The 23323-nt window shown below is 42.7% G+C and overlaps 1 protein-coding gene across 2 annotated transcripts in view; it reads right to left on the bottom strand.

Moving 5' to 3' along the window:
• RAB8B (RAB8B, member RAS oncogene family) overlaps window positions 1-12741 on the bottom strand; it is a 44869-nt gene extending 32128 nt beyond the window's left edge. The window contains exon 1 of one of the 2 annotated variants that reach the window (XM_075897644.1): window positions 11824-12741. In XM_075897644.1, coding sequence (XP_075753759.1) covers window positions 11824-12436 — 613 coding nt within the window. In that variant the 5' untranslated portion in view covers window positions 12437-12741. The remainder of the gene's footprint in view (window positions 1-11823) is intronic. The other variant, XM_075897645.1, reaches the window with a different exon arrangement.
• Window positions 12742-23323: the final 10582 nt, after the last annotated feature.

The raw sequence follows: 23323 nt of genomic DNA on the forward strand, positions 1-23323 counted from the left end.
AGGGAATTAACGGAATAGGAGATTTTATTAAATTATCCATTTATCCCTTGTCACCCAATCCCAGCTTTTAGTAGTCAGATTTAGAAACACTCAAGGTACCAGGCTGAATCCCTGACCATTTTGGCAAATAGCCAATTTTTTTAACCCAGTGTATCACCTCTCAAAAGCACCCCCTTGCAGGCCTGACACACTGAAGTAGTTATAGGCTTAATTTTACAGCTTTGTTTTATGTAATTACATAGTTTCATAAGCTTTGTTTCATAGCAGCTGCGAGGCATTAATACCCAATACAAAACATTAGGTATTAAGTTAGTAAGAAATTGTTTACTTTTAACTATTTTTTTAAGTCCATAAGAAATCCTGCTTGTTCCTTCGTAAGAGAAATTGCTCTCTGAAATGAACTGTCCTTGGTGTAAGCAAGGAATGTGTGAAGACGAGACAGAAGACTTCAGCACCAGATAGTCAGAATGGTTAACAAGGAGTTGTGAACTCAGAGGTCAGTCAAATTCAGGATGGCAGAAAAGGGGCAGAATTGAGAATTCTAAAGCTGCGGTGACCAACACACTAGCTGCTAGTGGCTATTTGGCTGGTTGAGTGTGGCTAGTTTGCTGCTCTGCTTCAGAACTGGTTGGATACCACAGCTTTACAGCAAAAGGCATATACTCTGTGAGCAAGATCTGTGGATGAGATAAACCAGCTCTAGTCGCTCCCATAGCACAATCAAATAGAACATGACAAGGAAAACCGGCCTTGAAGTAAACACCAAGCAACAATTAGTAGACTCCAGTATGACACTGCAAAAATCCATAGACTAAAGTCGGGCGTTACACTTATAAAAGTGGGCTCTGTAGCCAGGAAGCTTTGGGTTTAATTTTGTTTTTAAGTTGTCCCACGAAGACAACTTCAAAGCATTGGACTGCAGCCAACAGAACCTGTCTCCTTCTTTGTGCTCAGCCTAACTGGCCACTAGGCCAGCATAAGCACCATCAAGACTGATAACTATAACATCAGCTGCAGGACTTGTGTGAGAGAGAATGAATGCACATGCTGCATTTGTAATAAACATGGCATACTGCCTTTTCCCCCAAAAAAGCTCCAGTGTGCTTCTTATAACAACCTGGACAAGTGCCTGCCCTCTCTCTTTGGTCATGGAGGCTCTTCAGCAATTCAGTCCTCCAGCCAAATCATACGCAGTCTGTATGCAAAATAAAAATATTTTTTTCCAATCATGTGCGGAATAAACAGTCGTGCACCAAAGCATGGGCAGATGAGCACCACCCGTAGCAATGCATGCTGCTGAATGTGGGCACTTTGCTAACCAACTGGCTGCATCTGAATCTTACAGATCCCACTCTGGAATAAAGCAGTGCTCCAAAGGCTTCCTTTCAGGAGGTAATATTTGCTCCCTTTCAAAGGTACGAGTTACCTTTGGCTGAGTTACTACAATTCAATTCAATTGAATTCAATTCAATTCCACACACACACACACACTCACACACACTCTCTCTCAAGATTCAGGCTGCTTCCCCCAGTGGCTAATGGTGGGTTGGGGGCACCCAGTCCTGCCCTCTACTCTGGGTCCAAGCCCATAGACCCTGTAGATAGCAATTGACTGCTACATCTGCTCCACTGCTGCTCTAATTCCCTATGCTACTTCCCCATGGCCCTGCACCATCTTTGGCCTTACCTCAGGGCTCTGTCTTCTTTACCATGATCTTTCCCATGGCACTGATACTCTTCAAGCTAACCAGCCTTCACTCCTTGAACTCTACACAGCAACTAGCTGCTGTTCTGCAGCTCCTTTTTATGGCCTTCCTGGTTCTTGATTGTATGTTTCCCCTGCAGCCAGTCTAGCCTACTTGGAAGACCTCTCCACTGCCTTCTTCTCGGGAGGGGCTCAATTCATCCTGTCACACACAGTAATACTCTTTAGCCTTCACAACATCCCCTGACAATAAGTTACACACATTGACTATGTCTTGTGAGGAGGAGTACTTCCCCAGGTTTGTTTTAAATCTGCTGCCTACTAATTTCATTGGGCGCCTCCTGGTAGCGGTGTTATGTGAATAGTAAACAAACACTTCTTTAGTCACTTTCTGCACACCATTCATGAAGTTATAGACCTCTACTATATGCCCCCATTAGTCATCTATTTTTTCTGCTAAACAGTGCTAATCTTTTTAATTTTGCCTCATATGGCAGCTGTTCCATACCCCTACTCATTTTTGTTGCCATTCTCTGTACTTTTTCCAGTTCTAATAAACCTTTTTTCAGATGGGATGACCAGAGCTGCATACAGTGTTCAAGATTTGGGCATATCATTTATTACAGTAGTAATCAAACTTTTTGGACCATGGCCCATCTGGCTCAATGCAAACCTTTCTGTGGACCACCAGTCGCTAATGGAAACTCGTCATTAATTACATAATTACATCTGAGCCATTTTGCTAGTTCTGCAGCTAGGGAGAACAGTTTCATTTACCCAGTAAAAAAAAGGAAACATTAAAGTATTAAACAGATTAATCACTTTAACTTTCTCATGTTAGCTTATCAAACTTGATTTGAAATAAAGTAAATATTACATTTGTGTCCAACAGAAAGAGTTCATGTTTTTTTTATTTTTGGCAAGGGTGAGGAATTATTTTTGGGTCTGGCCTCCTAGAGGTCAGATTTACTCTTCTGGGGTTCCAGGCTTAGTGGATTTTGTGGACATCCCCCCCTCCCCACTCTAGGGTTGGGACAAAATTGGGGAGGTTGTGTGCAGTACTCCCAGGGAAAAGGATGGGAGTGCAGGATCTGGGCGGGAGGTGGGGTGCAGGAGGGGTTGAGGGGTGAGGTCTGGGTGGGAGGTAAGGTGCAGAAGCATGCTGAGAGTAGGGTGCCTGGCCAGGAAAGAGTGCAAGTGCAGGGGAGGGTATGGGGTCTCAGCAGGGGAGGGTGTGCACACGAGAGGACTGGGGATACAGGCTCGGGGCATGAGTGGAGTGGAGTGTGTGTGTGTGGGGGGGGGGGGAGTCACTTACTAGCCTTTGCGCCCTGCACCACTCCACATGGACTCCCACTGGCCACACACTGCTGTTCCCCCAGCCGGGGGAGGAGGAGCACTTCTTCCCAGTGAGCTGGATTGCGCAGTGAGGCTCCGGGCTTCCTCCTCCCCTCTCCCCCGGGGAAACTGGCGCTGGTGCTCCAAACTCGTAGGGGAGGGAGGGTGAGGCTGGAGCACCAGCAAAGGCTCCCCACTGCAGGCGGAAATAGGGGAGCTGAGCTTGAGCTGCGGACCACCTGGGAGGTAGCTGCGGATCAATGCAGTTTGAAAACCACTGATGTTATATGGTATTTTATGCCTTATCTATACCTGGTCTAAAGATTCCTAATCCTGGTAGCTTTTTTGCATGCTGATGTACATTGAGCAACTAATATCATCCATTTTATACTCTACTTTTGCAACTTGGGAGAGAGGAAAGTGTGTGTAGGGGAGCTTTAAACTTGAGATCTGATTGAATAGGATTTGACAGCTATTCATGAAAGCTTCCTACATGGTTATCTATGAGAAATCTCTAGGGCAGGAGTGGGGAACTCCCGGCTTGCTTAGATCCAGACTCCAAGACTCAGGGCTCCCCCCAGCACTGGGGAGCCCATGTAGGTGCTCTAGCCCTCACTGTCCCAGCATAGGGCTGGAGCACAAAATCTATTAACTTGGACCATCCCCCCTTGGCTCTGGTATTTTAAGGGAATGTCTTTCTCCTTCTCAGACAGGGGCCATGTCAATGAGGGGTTCTGTTTTTTTGGGGGGAGCTTCTCACTTGTGTGCGCCCCCCCCCCAACTGATTCTCTGTGGGTCAGTGGCCCCTGACCCAAAAAAGGTTCCCCACTCCTGCTCAAAGAGTCCCTTACTACATCCTCCAAGGACAAGACAAGAATTCTTTTCACTGTAAGGATTTTCTTTTTGAATTCAAAAAGCCAAGCAGCTAAAATGAATGAGACTCAACTTGATATTCATACTAAGGATGTTAAGGACTAGTCAACTAGATAGAGGCAGCAAAATGGGGGGGGGGGGAAGAAGGGGTACTTCAAAGCTGCAGCACCAACAGCTGAGCCCAGGATCAGCAGCACAACAGAGCCCAGGGTCAGTGGGGGACTCCATGATGGCGCTTCCACTTTGAAATGCACGAGTCCCCTCTAGGGACTCTCGTACATTTCAAAACAGGCACCTGCCTGCAGCCCAGAGTCAGGGGATCGTGTACATTTCAAAAGAGGAATGTGGAAGTGCTTATCGACTAGCCGATGGAAATTCCGTCGACTACTCGACTAGTAAATTAACGGATATTTAACATCCTTGGTTCACACATGAGCTCTACACTGATTTAACTATTTAGAAGTAATAATGTTGCTCCCAGTTTACTCCAAAATGAGAGCTCATCTCTTATAACACCGAAAAGATTTGAAGATAAAAGTGACAGTTTGTCCTTGGAAGCTTCAACAGGAGATTGTAGATATTTGCCCAAAATTTAATTTGTACTGCAATCTTCAACATTAAACTCAAGCAATACATCACTTTGAACACAGCATGGATTCTTCACCATGTGAACTGTATTGTAGTATGAAGTTCAGCCAACTTTTTAAAAAGAAAGTCAGGTCAAGACACATACCACCAGTAAAAAGACAATTTAACTCTTATTAAAAACAGAAACAAGATTGTTAAGAAACCGAGATAGTCATTTTTTAAAATTTCCGGCAATACACTCCTGATAACATGTTAGCAAGCTACAAATTTCACATTTGTTCCTAAATTAAGTGTTAATTTATTTTTAAACAAAAATTGTTTATTCAGAGCAAGCGACCAACACCGCTGTCGGTCAAATAATCAGGTAAACATAACCAAGACAGCTCCATCTGCCAGTTAAAAGTGGGGAAGAAACATATGTCTAACTGTCACATTGGTTCAGGATAACAGGCAGACACAAAGCAGAATCATCCTTTTTTATACAAACCAAGCAGTTTCACTCAATACTGATTTGCTCTTGCTGTATAGCAAAGAAAGGGTAACTTAAGGTTATAGTAAAAATAAAAAGGGTTGAAATCTAAGATGTTCCCTGTATTAACATACACTATGGAACATTCAAAGATGTTGCAAGAATACTCTATGCACCTCAATACATTTATTCACTTATAATGTTCTTTTTACCAAGAGAAATCTCCTTAACACAGTTCCATATTTCTGTCCCTTCTTCCCAAAACACTTCCTCTTGCTGCACATTTGTCTATCACCACCTCTTTAATACTGTCTGTTTTCTCTCAAGTAAGCCTTTATCTCTTCATACCTGGACCAGTCTTCAAGTCCCACTCCTCAAGATTCCTGCATATACAGCCCAATAATGCAAAGCAGCCCCACCATGTAAGCCCCTCCAGACAGTTCCTCTGGATCCTTCATTTCAAGTACCCTAATTTTAAAGAAAAGCTACAAGGTTTTTACACCAACCAACTCCTGAATATGGTTTCCCTGTTCATCCACTATTGGTCTTCATGCTGGTCAGATGGTGGAAAGAAATAGTGAACTTTCCATCAATAGCTAAAACATCCTAACTGAAATTTTTCTCTTCATGAAAGCCTTACAACTCTCTTTTTGGCTTATGACAACTCACTCCCTATACATAACTGTCCTTCACTAACTTGTACTAGACTATTCAGTTTTGTATAATTTAACAATAAAGTTGTCATTGGCATAGTGTTATTGTTGAGATAGTTTTTATTGAAGACTGATAGAAAAGAGGTTTCATTCAAGGGAGAGTGAATAATTTTGCTTGTCAAACTATTTAAATTCATAGTATATAACAGTCAGTATACATGTGCTTTATTTTTTCTTGGTAGCTCTGTTTTGCAAGAATGAAGCCCTTGTAAAAATTACCTCTAAAGTGAAGCAATTTATCCTAATCATCAGATAGAATACACTCTGAATGATTTTTGCCACATGTTGATATCATCGTGTAAAAACCTCAAACCTTTATTTTGCAATCACCATTCACAATTAAACAAGAGAAAGATGATCTACTATTCTCATGGAAATAAAGAGTGAAAGGAACCCAATAAATCTAAAGAACTCTAAATAAAATGGACCCAGTTCTAATAGCCAGCATTATTCAAACAGTAAGCTAGATAACTGCAGACTATTCCTGTCATTCAATACTGTGCACAAATAAATTATGTAATAGGACTGTGTGCACGTTAAGGCCCAGACTTTAGTATCAGTAACTTAGAGGATCAGCAAAGTATATATCCTATATTTTGGACAAGTTATCTGATCAGCTTGCACTGGAATTTAAGTTATTATATAGTGAGTTGCTATGTTGAGCAAACTGACTTAAGTTTTACTTCCGTTTTAGTTGTGTGTGAAAGCAAGAGTTTCCACTAAAAGCAGCAGTAGCGACAAGTCTATACGTTAGCAGTTAGTTTGTGCAAAAAAATAAAATAAATAAATAAAAAATTAATATGTAAAAGCAAAAGAATGGAGTCCTACTAACAATTAGAGTAACTAAGGAGAAGGGACCTCTTCCTGAACAGAAGACAAAAAGTTAAGCAAAAAGACCACATGAACACCCTAGTAGTCAGAGGGAGGTTTAAAAAAAGGCAGGGGTAGAAGTCTGGGGGACAACTTGCAAGCATCAAGGCAACCACCTGTATTCATAGTAAGAGGTATATTTTCCTTGCCCTCATTGACCCCCAGTGTGGGCAAAAGGGAGAAAAAAAAAAGTGAGATCCATAAAGGTTGGGAATATCAACAGAATACTTTTAGCCTTAAAAGGCCCATACAATGACAACAAGAAAAGAAGCTCTAATATGTGCTTATTAGCTTCAGTTGGAATATTGTGTCCAATTCTGGGCACCACATTTCAGGAAAGATGTGGTAAAATTGGAGAGGATCCAGAGAAGAGCAACAATGATTAAAGGTCTAGAAAACATGACCTATGAGGGAAGACTGAAAGAACTGGGTTTGTTTAGTTTAGAAAAGAGAAGACAGAGAGGGGATATGATAGCAGTTTTCAAGTACCTAAAAGGGTTTTACAAGGAACTGGGAGAAAAAGTGTTCTTAACCTCATATGATATGCCAAGAAACAATAGGTTTAAATTGCAGCAAGGGAGATTTAGGTTGGACATTAGGAAAAGCTTCCTAACTGTCAGAGTGGTTAAGCACTGGAATAAATTGCTTAGAGAAGTTGTGGAATCTCCATCGTTAGAGATACAGGGTGTCCCCACTACAAGTTGTCCTGGTATACACCGGAACCCCCCCTGCCCTGAGCCCTTTACATACCCCAACCCAAATTCCTGAACCTTCACATCCAGAATTCTGTGGCTTGCTTAGCACCCTAACCCTACATCTGACCCCAACACTGCCTAGCCTGGCACCCCCTTCCCAAGCCAGTGTTCCCTTATCCACCTTCTCCTGCATTCAGATTTCCTCCCAGAGCTTGCACCTCTTGCCCCTTCCCACACCCAAATCCCTCATTCCCACCCCAGAGCCTACACATCCTGTCTCAACCCAGCGAGGGTCTCACTAGACTGCAGGAGTTTTTCAGGATTCTGGAGAGAGCCCAGAAAAACACTTCTGCATCTGTTCTTCCGCTTCTTTTAGTGAAAGAACAAACATGATTTTTGGCCACACCTATATTCTTCTTTCCACGAAGAACAAGGGGGCTTCCAAAAGAAGTCTAGACAGGCCAAATGTTGGAAAAACATCTTCCTACAGAACAATTGGGGAAAAAAAGCAGCAGTATAAGGGTTGGGGATAGCAAATGATGGAGAGGAGGAGAATAGAGAGGGCGGGGCTTCAAGGAAGAGGCAGGGCAGTGGATCTTGGCTTGTTCAGTCATTTAAAAAGCGATCTTGGGTGTAAAAAGGTTGGAGACCACTGGTGTAGTAGATCTATTTGACCCATAAACTAAGTCAGGATGTAAGTCCTGGTGTCCTAAGGAAACATCAGTTTCTATAGCTAAATTCTCAATTTACTCTATTTGGATACAGCATTGTGTTGCAAGGGTGGAACAACAGCTGCATCTTAACTATAGGAGAAATAATTCCATTATACACAGCAGTCTGTCTTCCTTCCGGATGGACAGCATGTACATGATGTTTCACTTAGCATTGTGAAACTGATCTAGTTAGATTACACAGCAGTTTTTTAAGAGGATGACTTCTACTTAAATTGAGGTGAGGTTTAGAAGTTGTTTCAAAGAAATAAGCAAACAAACAAACAGAACCCACATAGGCATACATACAGGTCTTTAATCTCAGTTGCAGGCCAGTGTTCAGAGAATGTCCGATTTTGTCCCCTCTTTGGGCATTTGTCAGCACTTTGCATACAGACAGTTTTCCCTATTGTTACTTGGTTTCCCTCTGAAGTCTTCCATATACCAAAAAGAAGATTAAACGCAATTACAAAAATAGGAACATATGACTGCAAATCCTGCCAAAAAACCCAAGTACCAAGAGAGTCAGGGGCAGGTCTTAAAACTACAAGTAACTTTGTTATATTGATGAGACTTAAAGTTGTCATCCTTTTAAAACTTAAATTAAAAGAAATGGAGGAAAGGGGAGAAAGTGAGAACAAAATAGTAAATCACATTTTGGCAAGACAGAGAAAAATAGTGTCACGTATACAAAAGTACCTTCAAAATCCAAAGCAGACCAATTAAGTTATACCTAAGCTTTAAGGAACTTAGCAGATGGCCATGAAGTATCATAACCACGAAAGGCTGAGAGAGAGAGAGAGAGAGAGAGAGAGAGAGAATCGGAATGCACCTCCATTTATTTTATCCAGTTTCTTTCTATAATTATAAACACAGAAATATATGTTAAGAGCCTAACCTGCACATGGGCTTTTGGGGATGGGTATGCTACCTGTTGATAACATCTCTATGACCAAAACTTCTTATTTATCTAAATACACAATGAAAAACAGTTTTAGAAAAAGCCACTAATCAAACTCTTGTTAGTAAACAGCATTATTTGTTGAAATTCCTCTGCAGCCATCTTCAGAACATAAACAAGGAATTTCTTCTTTTCCTTGCAAAGGATTTTAAAAATCTAACTTTTGTGGGGAGTTACCTCTCCTCCCCCCAACCCACACACACGTTAAAATTAAAGAAAAATGCTTAGGCATATAATGTCAAGGCTTGTCTTCCTTGGAGAATTCTTGGGACTATCTGCTCTCAATTCTTAACTGAAAGATTGGAACTTTAAGCTTTGATAGAACCATCGTTTCCCCACCATATGTAGGTAGCTAATTAGCCCCAACCAAAAAAAAAAAATATCACTCAGGCTATTTAAAACTAGACGAGCATTTCTCTCCCCCCCCCAACTGATTAGCAGAGCTCACCTACTTACAGCACAGCAGTGTGTGTTCAGCTGTTCCTTCCTCCTCCCCCCATACCCCTGCCTTGTTCTGTCCTGCAGCCAAGCTACTCCCAGGATTCTCCTGCAAACTGTGCAGAAGGAAGGGGAGAGCGGAGTGCTGAAGTCATTGTGTCCTTCTGCCCTTGCACTCCATCTTTGCACAGCAGGGATTGGGGAGAGGAAGACACACAGCAGAGCTGCTCCAATCTGAAGTATGGATGATAAGTGTCTCAGAGGAGTGCCTATCTTAAGAGGTACAGTTTCTAAGAATCGGTGTCACAAAGACTGTCTTTTACACACACTTCTCTTTCACTCTTACCCTTTGTGTGTGTGTCTCTCTCTCTGTGTAGTTCGCAGACCCACTCCTCCACCCAAGACACTACCCGTTCCAGGGGGCCCAGAGCCGGCCCATGACCAGTTTCCAAAACTCATGAAGTAGCTTCCTATGTGGAAAATTATTGCCCACTCCTGAACTAGATACTTCCTTTCTTAGTCAGACTTCACTTCCTCTGCAACCAGCAACTCCTAACACCAGCAGTCCATCAAGTTCCCGGGGTAACAACACAAATCATTAAATCAGAAAACATCTCCGACCTTCTTTACTCACAAAACACAAGATGCACAGACCTCAATTCTCCATTCCAGATCACCTTTACTTAGGTTTCTAGAAAAAAGTTCTCTTTCAGGTAAGCCTGAACTTCATGACAAGCACTAGCAATGTGCATGATGAAGAGATAGTCTTCAGTTGCAACGATATTACACATATATTTGCTTTCATCATGCAAGTATAATCAGCGTACTACTTATATGAATTACATTAAACATGATATTAACTCTTTGGAAGATTGGGACATAAGCCTACTATTTCAGTAAAAACATGTTTACACCTAAAAGTAAAGGCCTTGTAAAAATTCTTTGCTCACTTTAAAGAAGCAGTAAACATGAAAATACTACAAGAGACTATTATGTTAAACAATTCATCTCTCTAATTTTGGGGATACTACTACTGTTGCAAGAGTATCTATGCTTAAAAAAAAGAAAAGTATGCCTTGAGAATAAGTTTCCTTAATTATATATAAAAAACCCACTAACTTTAATCATAAGAAAAGTAGCCCCAAACTGCAGACATTCACTATACGCATTCATATGGAATGAAAGTCTACGGATGATTATTAGTATTACCCACTGCCAATGATATCAACTAGCCTGACAACTAGGACTGCTAAAACACACAACTTGAGCAATATCCAGTTTAAGCTGTTTGAGTCTCCTTCCATTTCCTGATAATTTGATGCACATCACAGAGAATTTGGCAACAGTTATGACAACAGCTCTTGAACAGCTGAGAAAGAGCCTCCATAGTGTCAAGTTCTGGATTTTGTTTTCAGGTTCATTAAAATATTGACTCAAGAAAAAGCATTTCTTAAACATCCATTATTGGGAAAACAAGAGGGTTCAGGAAGTTTGTATAACTGAAATTGTCAACAACAGGCCATTTTTTCAAGTCAAATGAAAACATTTTACATTCAAAACTGAATGATCGGATTGAAAAAAAGAGCTAAGTGTCAGAGAAATTGCTTTGGGAGGGGGGAAAAAGGTGTACTGATACATTTGGGAGCTATTTATTTTCCTGCAAGGCTGGCCTATAATAGATGAATATTTATCCACTATCATCTCCAGCGTCAGTATCCCTCTTAAAGAGGCCAGAATTGAACTCCCTAGAGGTAGGGAGTCTTTTTGTTCCAGGTGTGCGCACAAGGCCCTTAGGACTCCTGGACAATGACTGTGGATCCCAGGCTCCAGCAGAACAAATGAAATCATTCTCGACACCCTCTGCCAGTGAAGGGGACAAGGTCCGCTGCTCGGAGCAGACACTGACACGGCGGCGAGGTGTGGGCCAACGCGCAGCACGGGGCACCTCCCTCATGACTTGTCAAGTTGCTAAAGAAGAGGAAACGCGCGCTGCGATCGCGAAGCCGCAGACGGGGGGGGGGGGTAAAGCAGCGCGCGGTAAGGCGCTTCCCCGGGAACAAGCGAGACCGGCAGCCCGGAGCCAGCGCCGGGGAGGCGGCCGAGACGCTGCTAAGCGGGGCGCGACGGACATGGGGCCGGGGAAGTTTCACTCCCTCTAGCCTACGGCCGGCGCGCGCAGCCCCCGCGGCCAGGCGGGATGCCGGGACAGGAGCCGCAGGCGGCTCGGGCCGGGGCTGGCGGAGACCCCACCCCGCACGCTCGCTCGCCTCACGACCCGCCGGAAAGCCCCAGGCCGCTTCCCCGCCCCCGCGGCTCGCCGTGCCCCGCCCCCGCAGGGGAACGGGCGCAGGCAGCCAGGGCCGCCCCCACCCCGCGGGATCCGGCAGCGCGGCTGAGGCGCCCTTCCCCCGCCGCGCCCGGGGAAGCGAGGCGGGCAGCCCGCGCCCCGGCTCCCGCCCTCACCGATGGTGGAGATGAAGGTGGTGTTGAAGGCGTCCTCGCTGAAGCGGAACAGCAGGCAGGTCTTGCCCACGCCCGAGTCGCCGATCAGCAGCAGCTTGAACAGATAGTCGTAGGTCTTCGCCATCTTCGCGCGGCCCAGGCTGAGGCTTTTACCGGGAGCCTGGGGAGGGGGGGGACTCCGCCGCCACTCCCCGCCCACACCACTGACGTGCCGGACCCGGCGTCCAATCAGCATCGCCAACGCCTGTAGCGCATCACTCCGCGCCGGAAGTGCGCCCGGGACTGAGGGGGGTTGTAGTCTTCCGAGCAAGCCCCGCCCCCGAGCGCAGGGCAGAGGCTGCGGGCGGCCCGGGGCGAGAACTCCATCGAGGGCCGGAGAGGCGGAGGCGGCGAGTCGGGGAGGGGCGCGGGCTCCGGCGAAGCAAGACGCTTGCGGCTGGAGGAGAAACCGGCGCCTGGGACCCCTGTCGCGTGGCTCCTTCACTGGATCGCTGGGGCCGCGTGTTGCCTCCTCGCCAAGGTCGCTCCCCGAGGATCCCCCCCCCAGGGCCGCTGGCGGGGGGACAGGGCGGAGATGGAGACCACGCGGATTTCTGCCCTCTTGCAGACGCATCTGCCTGGCCCTTGGCTGGTCCAGCGCAGTGTTACGGGCCACGTGGCGAAAGCACAGCTCTCCTCTCCACGAGCCCCCCACTGCGCTGCACCAGCTGGGCAGGGAAAGGCTGGAGCTGATTTCCCCACTTACTTAGAACATAAGAATGGCTATACTGGGTCTGTCTCGCCCAGTGTCCTGGCTGCCGACAGTGGCCAATACCAGATGCCCTAGAGCAGGGGTGTCCAAACTTTTTTCAAAGAGGGCCCGATTTGATGAAGTGTACATGCGTGAGGGCCGACCATTTTTGCCTGACATTCTTTGAACCATTAAAATTAAACGCAAATTAACTATTTTATGCAAAGTTGATTGCAAACGGCATACTTTTCATTTCGTCACATGGATGACCAATCTAAACAGGTGTTAAATCACTCTGCCTTTCATATCTGAAGGCCAGATGAAAAAAAAAATCCAGGAAGCTGAAATATATGTCAGGAACATTGTAAAGTACATTACATATTATTGGTAATAAAGGTTGTCTGTCAACTTTTAAGTTCAAAAAATATGAACAGGAACATAACACCAAGTATACATGTTGTGTCCAAATATATTTATAACTGATTTAGACCAACTGACTTTAACTGAGATTTTACAATGTATTCATCTCAATACATATGGATTCGTTGGGGGCCATAAAAGATAGATATTGCCAAATTACCTGGGGGGCCGTATTAAACCGGAACACAGGCCGCAATTGGCCTGCGGGCTGGACTTTGGACATGCCTGCCCTAGAGGGAAGGAACACAACAGGCAATCCTCACGTGATCCCTCCTGTCACCCATTTCCAGACAAACAGATTCCTATCAATCCTAGCTAATAGCTATTGATGGACCTAACCTCCATGAACCTATCTAGCTCTTTTTCGAAGCCTGTTAAAGTCCCAGTCTTCCCCACATCCTCTGGCAAGGAGTTCTAGAGGTTGACTGTGCACTGAGTGAAGAAAAAGGTACTTGGGGAATCATGTGGGTTGCATTCACACCCTTGTAGTCCACATTTACAAAAAAGCACTCCCTATAGAAATTCCTGCATAAGGGCCTGGTTTGTCATGTTTGTCGGCGGCATTAGCCTGGGTAGTGAACCTTGATGGTTTGAGAGCTGTGAAGACATAAGTTATTCATCTATTCTTGGAATAGGGATAGCATAGCTGGACACAACCACAATCTGCTGCACGTGATTGGGGGGAACCAGCTACAATGGAAAATGTTCAGTTTCCATGATCGTTCAAACCTCAATTTCCCTACTCAGATTTATAACTAAGGTTTTCCCAGTAATATGGATCCTTTAGGACAGAGATGAGCACTACATTGAACATCAACACAAAACATCTGTGAGTTGATAGTGACGTTCAGAGCAGTGCAAATAGATGTGTCCATTTCATCTTATGAAAGGTTTTCTTTGCATCAAGTGACAGAAGTGAGCCAGCTGCAGACTTTGTGGTTTGGGTTAATACATTTAGATACCAACACTTATTTATAGAATCCATGGCTTCCTTTCTTATAAAGCATATTTGGTTTGGGCATGAAAAATTACATCCATACCCACTCTCGAAATAATTCTGAATCAATTATCTAAATTTACTTTTGTAACACACTTATCACTCTGGTATCCAAGCACCTGAATATTGTGTGCCTACAGTTCCTAAGTATACAAACATTACACTGGCTGCTTGTAAATCGTACATTGCACAACACTTTATTAAGTAGCTGTGGATATACTTCTGTGTTGCGGTGTTTCCCTAACTACCTCTTTAAAAAACAACTTTTTAAAGTTTTTTTTAAAATATTGTTTTTATATGTACATATCAGTCCTCCACAAAAATGGTTTTTAAAGTGATGCTAAGGTTTCAGACTTATCAGTATTTTGCGTGTGTATTACTTTTCATAAATATTAAAGTTAAAAAAAATAGAAACCCAGGAAATGCATTTCTCAGCTGAGTCTGATACTACTGGTAAGCATGATAACTTTTTACCATACAGTACTTACTAATCTTTGTTCTTTTTATGTAAGTGATCTCATTACATTTCTCAGGGATATGAGGTTTGTATGTGAAACCACGTGAACTCAAGGTTTAATGACTCTCAGATAATTGGCTGCCACTTGGGATCATATGGTTTCATCCTGTGAAGTACTGGGGTGAATTTTGCTTCCACTTGGAAATCTAAATATCTAAATGAAATTTGTGAGCATAATCAGGTATTTATATTTTCAAATCATAGAAGCTACACTCACAAATAAATGAGAACATAATACTTAAGTTTGCCCACAAAATTTTGCCCACAGAATTGCAGGTGCAAAAAAGATCTGGTGAAAACTTATTTAATTTTGGCACCAAATGTTTCATTTAGCCCTTTATGGTGATATATTTGTGTAAGTGAGATAAGATTGTAACTTTACAGATTTTTCCCCAAAGTTTTGTTTTAACGTTAGCATTTTCTTCTTTCATTTGGTACCTGTAATGTTCTGGAGTGAGTTACCATCATTATGCATTTGTACCGTGTCCTTCACAGGATGTCACAAAGTTCTGTTAAAATAAACACAATTATCGAAACAACTGACAGCAATAGGAAACAGATACTGCTTTAATTTAGTTTTAAAAGCTGTAACAAAGTGAGCCCTGTGAACAGAGATAGGGAGCTGTACAACTAAATCACTGGGACAGACTGTGCTCTCCCACAGAGCCTACTGGAAATGGTTTTGGAGCAGTTTGCTTAAGAATTGCCAATTTCCCCTCTTCTGACCGAGTCTGGCCTTAAAGATCCCTGGGGAATCCAGAAATGTGGGGAAGAGGGTGGGGCTAACCCTCCCTGCTAGGACCTGGTCCATCGCTGCTAAAGGTCCTCTCTTACAGATATACATTAGGACAAGCTATGTGAAAACATCTGACTGAACTTAGTAAAGAACTTGAGATGCATGGAACCCAGTCATACATAGATAGCCAACATACGGCAGGTGCATCACATATAATTTTGGAAATTAAACCATAATTTGATGGGGTCTTCTATGAACGCACCATCTACTAGAATATAGACTGCGGCTTTTGGAGAAAATATAATCAGGGCCGGCTCCAACCAATCGCTTTAATAAGTCTTGAAAGAAACACGTACATGATTCCAAACCTTTCTTGTTAAATAAAGATCTCAGAATGGTAAGTTTTGTGATGTAGGCCCAAGATGTACTGGTTACAAACTATGAACACAAATCCTATGACAAATCTGGTGTAAAATTCTTCTTTACAAATTGGAAGTCTGTTTTAACAAGAACTGGGAACTAACTTTTGGTTTATGATATTAGGCTTTAACGTTATGGCTGCGTCTAGATTGGCATGATTTTCCGGAAATGCTTTTAACGGAAAAGTTTTCCGTTAAAAGCATTTTTGGAACAGAGCATCTAGATTGGCATGGACGGTTTTACGCAAAAGCACTTTTTGTGGAAAAGCGTCCATGCCAATCTAGACGCACTTTTGTGCAAAAAAGCCCCGATCGCCATTTTCGCAATTGGGGCTTTTTTGCGGAAAACAAATTTGAGCTGTCTACACTGGCCCTTTTGCGCAAAAGCTGTGCGCAAAAGGGACTTTTGCCTGAACGGGAGCAGAATAGTATTTCTGCAAGAAGCACTGATTTCTTATAGTAGAAAGTCAGCGCTTTTCCGGAAATTCAAGCGGCCAGTGTAGACAGCTGGCAAGTTTTTCCGGAAAAGCGGCTGATTTTCCGGAAAACCTGGCCAGTCTAGACACTGTCCCTGTGACGTCCACGGGCTGAACAGAAAGCTTATTCTGTTCAACTGATGAACATGTCAGAAAATTCACATTTGTAAAGTACCACATTGTTCAAACTTAAATTTTGTAATATTGTTGCCTAGGGTTCTTTTTCTTTTTACATCAATGGTAGTGGGGCTCAGTTTTAGTCCTTAGGACCTCCTTGGGACTGTCACCTGATGTGCCCCTCCCCTCTGTCCAGCAGGGCCAGACCCTCTGCAGTGTAATACACTGAAATCAGCTCAGTTCTGGGAAGACTCAGCTATAGGGACTTGCCTCAGCACCCAAATGCATAGCCCCAATGGAGCTTGAATCCCAGAAAAATCCATCTTACTGTGGATAAAATTTTATACAAGGGAAGCTCATGTTTGTCCTCTTTCACAGACGCAGCTGAGAGCCATGGGAGTGGAGCAGGCTGAAGCCAGGTTGCTCCACTTCCCACTGCCATAGTGAGTACAGCGGGGCTGGCCCCTGCTGTCAGCACCAGCCTCCCCTCCCTCCCAGCTCTCTAGGCCCCATTGTTTGGGGGGAAGGGGCAGAGCAAGGGTGGGAATAGGTGGGGCCTGGAGCATAAGGGGGTGTGTTTCGGGCCTCGCTTTCCCCTAGGACCTTTACTGGATAGCAGACAGCACAAAGTAGATTAATAAACAAAATAGAACAAGTAAGCTAAACTTAATCACTAAGAAACTGGTTACATGCAATAGTTCACCCTTGAAATTGTTCTAATAAGCTTCTTTGACAGACTGGAAAACCTTCCATCTGGGCTCAGTCCTTCTCCCCACCTCCACTGCCCAGTCTCATTCAGTCTTCAGATGTTTCCAGCAGTCATCTTGGGTGGGACAGCCAGGGAGAACTGATGACCTAGATTGCCTCACTTCTCACCCTTACACAGATTTTTGATAAGGTGGGAATCCTTTGTATTCACCTTTTTTCTCACTTTCAGTGGAAAAATACAGCATCCAAAATGGGCCCTAGCATCAGGCGACATGGCCACATGTCTTGGTAGGATCAACCACAGCTCCTCCTGCAAAGCTTCCAGGAAAAACAAGTTTATTCACAGATCATTGTTCTGAGTATCAGACCATTAAGTTCCTTGAGTACTACTAATGGTGTCTGTTAGTATGACTACAGTAGTAACACAGATTTATACTTATTTTTAACTTCAAATATAAAATGATTTGTGTATTTAAATGGGATAATCATATTCAGTAGTTCACAAACTTTTCAATAATTTCTCACGTGAAGCATATTCCAGTTATGTCATATTCATCAGCCTATTTTCCTAAAGCTTATGGAATGCCCCTTGACGATGACAATCTTATGCGGCACTGAAGCAATAAAACTGAATAGGTTAATTAATTTAGACAAGCATGAACCATCAGATTAGGGGGAACTACTAATGAAAAAGTTATCTCTGAAACATTTTCCATTTATTTTATTTTCTGAGGCCTGAGTTGCTACATAGGCTAATTAGGGCCTTTTTAAAGATTATTGCTTCAGTTTAAGAGTCTCAGTGAGGCTTTCATGGAATAGATAGAATTTCACAGGTCTCTGGAGCAACATGTTTATGTTTACCATCTGCTACTCAAGAGTACTTTTATAGAAAAATAATGCAAATCACTTCACTCTTTAATTATTGTGGTGGATTGCAATATTGTACTCAAGTTCTGAATGGGAAAAGTGCCAGTTTGCTAGACTTGCAAGTTGAAATACAGATATTTAACCACTAATTTAAAAATTACCTTAAAAACAAGACATGAAAACTCACCAGGCTGGATAAAAATCAATGATTTTTTTAAAATTGGATTTTTTAATTTAAATTAGATTTTTTGATAAAATGCTTTTTGAGGGAAAAACCTATGTAAAAATAGTTTTAATAAAGATACATCATAGCTCAAAGATATCTCATCATGGAATAGAGGTTATAAATTATCATTGTAATTCATGTAATGTTTAAGAAAAAAATTGTAAATGAGTTCCAGAAGTTTCATGGATTAGGGACCCAATGTTATAGGGTTTCAGAGGCTTCTATGTAGATTATATAGGTTAACCTTTCTATCTCTCCAATGGGATTCAGTGCTCAGTCTAGAAGATACCATCAGAGAGATTCTTAGTTTTGCAGTTCTCAAATTGTGGATTTATGCCTCCTGAGCTAATATGCTTATAACAGTAAAATGTTTTAAAATAACTAATATACAGATGTGAGAAATAGCAGACCTCAGCACTTCTGTCCCTCTGCAAATTTGTATACACAGAGTCAATCCTTTAACTCTCTCTAAAAGTGCAAAGTTTCAAAAAGTTCATTGAATAGAAGCCAATATTTTAAGTTTCTCATGTTGACCTGGCTGACAGTCAATTTAATTTTTGTTTTAAAAAATGTATTTCATTTAACTATTTTATTTCAAATAAATTTTAACAAAAACAAACATGATTTTAAATTCATATGCTTGCTTTTTTAAAATATTATATGTTGCTGTTGAAGAAAAAAACCCAGAATACATAACGTTGTTGTTTTAGTTAAATAAAACTATTTAAACATCTGTCTGGTGATGTTCTCCTCCTAATACAGCATGGCGGCAAGAAAATCCTCCAAATATTAATGATTAACCTGTTATATTGGAGTTAGTTCACGTCCTAATGACTTCATAAATATCTGCTTCAATTACCTTTGGTAAAAGAAATAACCAAACAATCATTAATTTTCTGTTATATCTGTAAAACTAATCTGAAAAGTTTTCAAAATAAATAATTGTTTAAAATGTATAGTGTGAACCTCCTAAAAATAAAACCTACATCTATCTCTGAGTTGTGAAGAATATGTATTAAGGTTATGACAACCAACAAGAATGCACTTTTATGTAGAAAACCATGATTAAATCAATTTGATTTCAATCAAATCCACTCTGAAATTCACTGATGTTTGCATTTTTCCTGCCTCTGTTTAATATGTAAAAATTAAAGAATCTGTATACTTCACACAGCTCTTTCACTGTTTTTGAAAGGACATTGAGAAGGCTGTTGGACCTTAACAATTACCATGACGGGGATCCTAAAAAATTCTACTCTCAAATCCGATCTTTGCTATAGCACTAAATTAAAAAATACAAAATAATTTCTATGCATCATGTGCTAGACAAATATGAGAAATGATATAATGTTATTTCTGTTTGACAGAAATATTTTTATCTACGAAAGGGGGGTGAATTTTTTTTTTAGCAAGGGTGGGAGGCAGAAGAAAGTTAATATTATGGGCCATATTTGTGTTACCATCTAAATGGTTACACTCAGGGAGCCTGACAGAATTGCCAGGCTCTTGGGAAGGTGTGGGAAGAGAGTCTGGCTCTGCTATCCCAGAGGAAGTGAGGCCTTGGGCAGAAATGCTGTCCACGCTGTGCCCCCCTACCAGCCCTTAGCACTGCCCAACGCGCACAGCCCAGAGTTCCAGTGGTAATTTAAAAGGCTCAGGGCTCTGGCTGTCACCACTGCTGCAGTACCAATTCAGGCAGCCTAGAGCCTTTCTTAAACCCCAAATCACATAGCTAACATAGTGGCTGTGTCTAAAATGGCAAGTTTTTCCGCAAAACTTTTCCTGCTCTCATGTAAGAAATCAGTGCTTCTTGCGGAAATACTATGCTGCTCCCGTTCAGGCAAAAGTCCTTTTGCGCAAAAGCTTTTGCACAAGAGGGCGAGTGTAGACAGCTCAGATTCATTTTGCGCAAAAGCGCGTCTAGATTGGCACGGACACTTTTCCGCAAAAAGTGCTTTTGCGGAAAAGCGTCCGTGCCAATCTAGACGCGCTTTTCCGCAAATGCTTTTAACAGAATACTTTTCCGTTAAAAGCATTTGCGGAAAATCATGCCAGTCTAGACGTGGCCAGTCAGTTTCAACTTTGTGCTAAATCCCCCGGCCATATCGTCGGATTGTAATAGTTTTAAGTTAACCCACCAGCATTGCTATGTATTGTTAAACAGCTGCTAAATCCCACCCAGGAGATGGCAACAATGAAAGGCATGAAAGAAGTGCATAGTTAAATAGTCCCTTTATGTTCACAAATCTAGCTATCTATTTTAGAGGCATCTATCTGTCTGCAAGCCCATTTGTTCAAGAACTCCTCCTAAAAGGTAACAGCTAGGACCAGCACATTCGGTATGCAGCTTTCTCTCATCCTAACTTAAAGCAAGGCCAGGATTTGGTTGTGACAGGAAAATGGGATGTTCCCAGAATTTGATTGTTTTCCATAACATGGAAAGGGAAGGGGCTGATTGGACAAGATACTGCAGGACAAGATACTGCAGTCACGACTGGGGACAGCTGTACTGTGGAGTGACCACTTGGGGCAGTCACACCAGGAAGGGAGAATAGTGATAGAAATGTAGCCGTGTTAGGCTGGGGTAGCTGAAGCAAAATGCAGGACAATGTAGCACTTTAAAGACTAACAAGATGGTTTATTAGATGATGAGCTTTCGTGGGCCAGACCCACTTCCTCAGATCAAATAGTGGAAGAAAATAGACACAACCATATATACCAAAGGATACAATTAAAAAAATGAACACATATGAAAAGGACAAATCACATTTCAGAACAGCAGGGGGATGCGGGGGGGGGGGGGGGAGGAAGGAAGGTAAGTGTCTGTGAATTGATGATATTACAGGTGGGGAGAGAGGGATGTCTGTGAGCTAATGGTATTAGAGGTGAATTGGGGAAGCTATCTTGGTAATGGGTAAGATAAACAGTTTGAGCATTTGTTCATTCCTTCCTGGAGAGTGTCATTCATGTTAAAATTCGACACTCTCCGGGAAGGAATGAACAAATGCTCAAACTATCTTACCGATTACCAAGATAGCTTCCCCAATTATCACCTCTAATACCATTAGCTCACAGACAGAAGAATTCAGCAGGCTCTGTACTTTCCCTTGCTCGCTGAGAGTCAGAAGAATCCCAAGCACTGGTACAAGCTGGGGACCAACTGGCAGCAGTTCAGCAGAAAAGGACCTCAGGATCACAGTAAATGGGAAGCTGGATGTGAGTCACTGGTGTCCCCTTGTAGCCAAGAACACTAATGCATAGTCTAATGCATAGTCTTAATTAGTCTAAACTAATTAAGCAATGCATAGTCTAATGCTTCTCTTGCATTAGTCTCATAGCCAGTGTAGACGCTCTCTTGCGCAAGAAAGCTCTAATGGCCATTTTAGCCATCGGGCTTTCTTGAGCAAGAAATTCATGTTGCCTGTCTACACTGGCCTCTTGCGCAAGAACAGTTGCAAAAGAGGTCTTTTTCCTGAGCGGGAGCATCATAGTTCTTGCGCAAGAAGCACTGATTTCACACATTAGAACATCAGTGTTCTTGTGCAAGAACTCCCCACCAGTGTAGACAGGCAGCATGCTTTTGCGCAAAATCATGCCAGTGTAGACACAGCCCTGGTGAAATTGGAAGGATTAGCAATTCTACTCACAGCTAGAGCCCTGAAAGGGACAAGAATGTCAATTTGTATAGTTAGTAGGCTTCCATGCTGTGAAACTGAGCAGCAGCTGTGACACTGACATTCTTGTCAGTTTCACAATTCAATCTAAGAGCCCCATGCTGCTCTATGCCTGAGGTAACCCTGAAACTGATAAAAAAATACAGCCAACAGCAGATCTAAGTAACACACTATATACACAGACACTTTTAGTGATCCATAAATGTTGAAAAGCTATTGGTGCAGACCAAGCCCAGGAAAATGATATTGTAATCGGTGTAACATCAAGGTATTGTCTAATACAAATCCATCTCGTCTAATATCAGGAATCAAAACCCAGAAAAACATCCTAGGTCCAGCCAGCAGCTAATAGAGCAGAAATGAGTGTGAACACGGGGTAATCAGGATACTCAAGTTCTGCCTTGCAACCTGCAACAGAGAAAGATTCAGTGCAAAAAGGGATAGTGCAACAAAAGGACACCATGATGCGTATGACTGGAGAAGTTCAGCTTCATCTGTTAGACAACAAAAGTTTCCAATCACCTTTTTCTAAACATAACTGCTACTATACTGGGTCTTGATGTTTCCAGTCCATCTTCAGGAATCATTCAATAGTTATTTCTTTACATAGTTGTGTGACGGCACGTCGCGGTTCCCCCAACTCCTGCACCCCCGTAATAACACAAACAGACTCCACCAGCCAGTAGAATAGAGGGAGTTTATTGCTTCTCCAGGATACAGCACAGCATAGATGTAATCTGGTTACAGGGCAGGCCCTAGGACTCCTCAGCCCCCCCTTGAGATGGGGGAGACTGGGCCCCTAAATCCCAGCCCCTTGCTTAGGCTGCTTCCTCCATACCAGACAGAAACGGACTCTCTTCCAGCCCTGCCCCCAGACAGGGGTTGGTCTCCGCCTTCCTCCCTTTGTCTTTCTCCCTGGGAGGCAACCTGTTGGACAGGTTGTGAGACCCTTGCCTAGTGACTCATCTGCTGTCCTGTTGGGCCGTGCTACAAATAGCCACCAGTGGAGGTCACCCACTACCCAAGCCCAGCAACCAGCAAGGCACCACCATACCACACTGGGTTATAGAGCAGACAGCACGCCCCCACTACGTCAAAAGTTGATGTTCAATATCTTTAATTTCCTGTTCTCTCTTTCTGTAACAAAATAAACTTGTATTTTTATTAACACTTGAATTGAAGCTGTAATCTTTGCTTTTAATGGGGTGCATAGAGGGATTCATGGAGACATTTAGGACCAACCTGACAGTGGCAGGCACTCTCACATTTTCATACAGTAAGCAACAAACACTACAAAATAAAGCTCAAAATAAATTCAATACTGAGAACCAGGTCAGCCATAGTGGTGGTATCCTGTTTTGGATCATGCAGCAATGCCTCTTTTCCTAAAAGCCTCTATTTTTAATATCAGAGGGGTAGCCATGTTAGTCTGGATCTGCAAAAGTGACAAGGAGTCCTGTGGCACCTTATAGACTAACAGATTTATTGGACCATAAGCTTTTGTGGGCAAAGACCCACTTCGTCAGATGAATGTGACTATTTTTAATGTAAACTCTAAGGCTGTGTCTAGACTGGCAAGTTTTTCCGCAAAAAACTTGCCAGCTGTCTACACT

The sequence above is a fragment of the Pelodiscus sinensis genome, chromosome 14 (assembly GCF_049634645.1).
Source record: "Pelodiscus sinensis isolate JC-2024 chromosome 14, ASM4963464v1, whole genome shotgun sequence".
Classification (NCBI taxonomy): Eukaryota; Metazoa; Chordata; order Testudines; family Trionychidae; genus Pelodiscus; species Pelodiscus sinensis.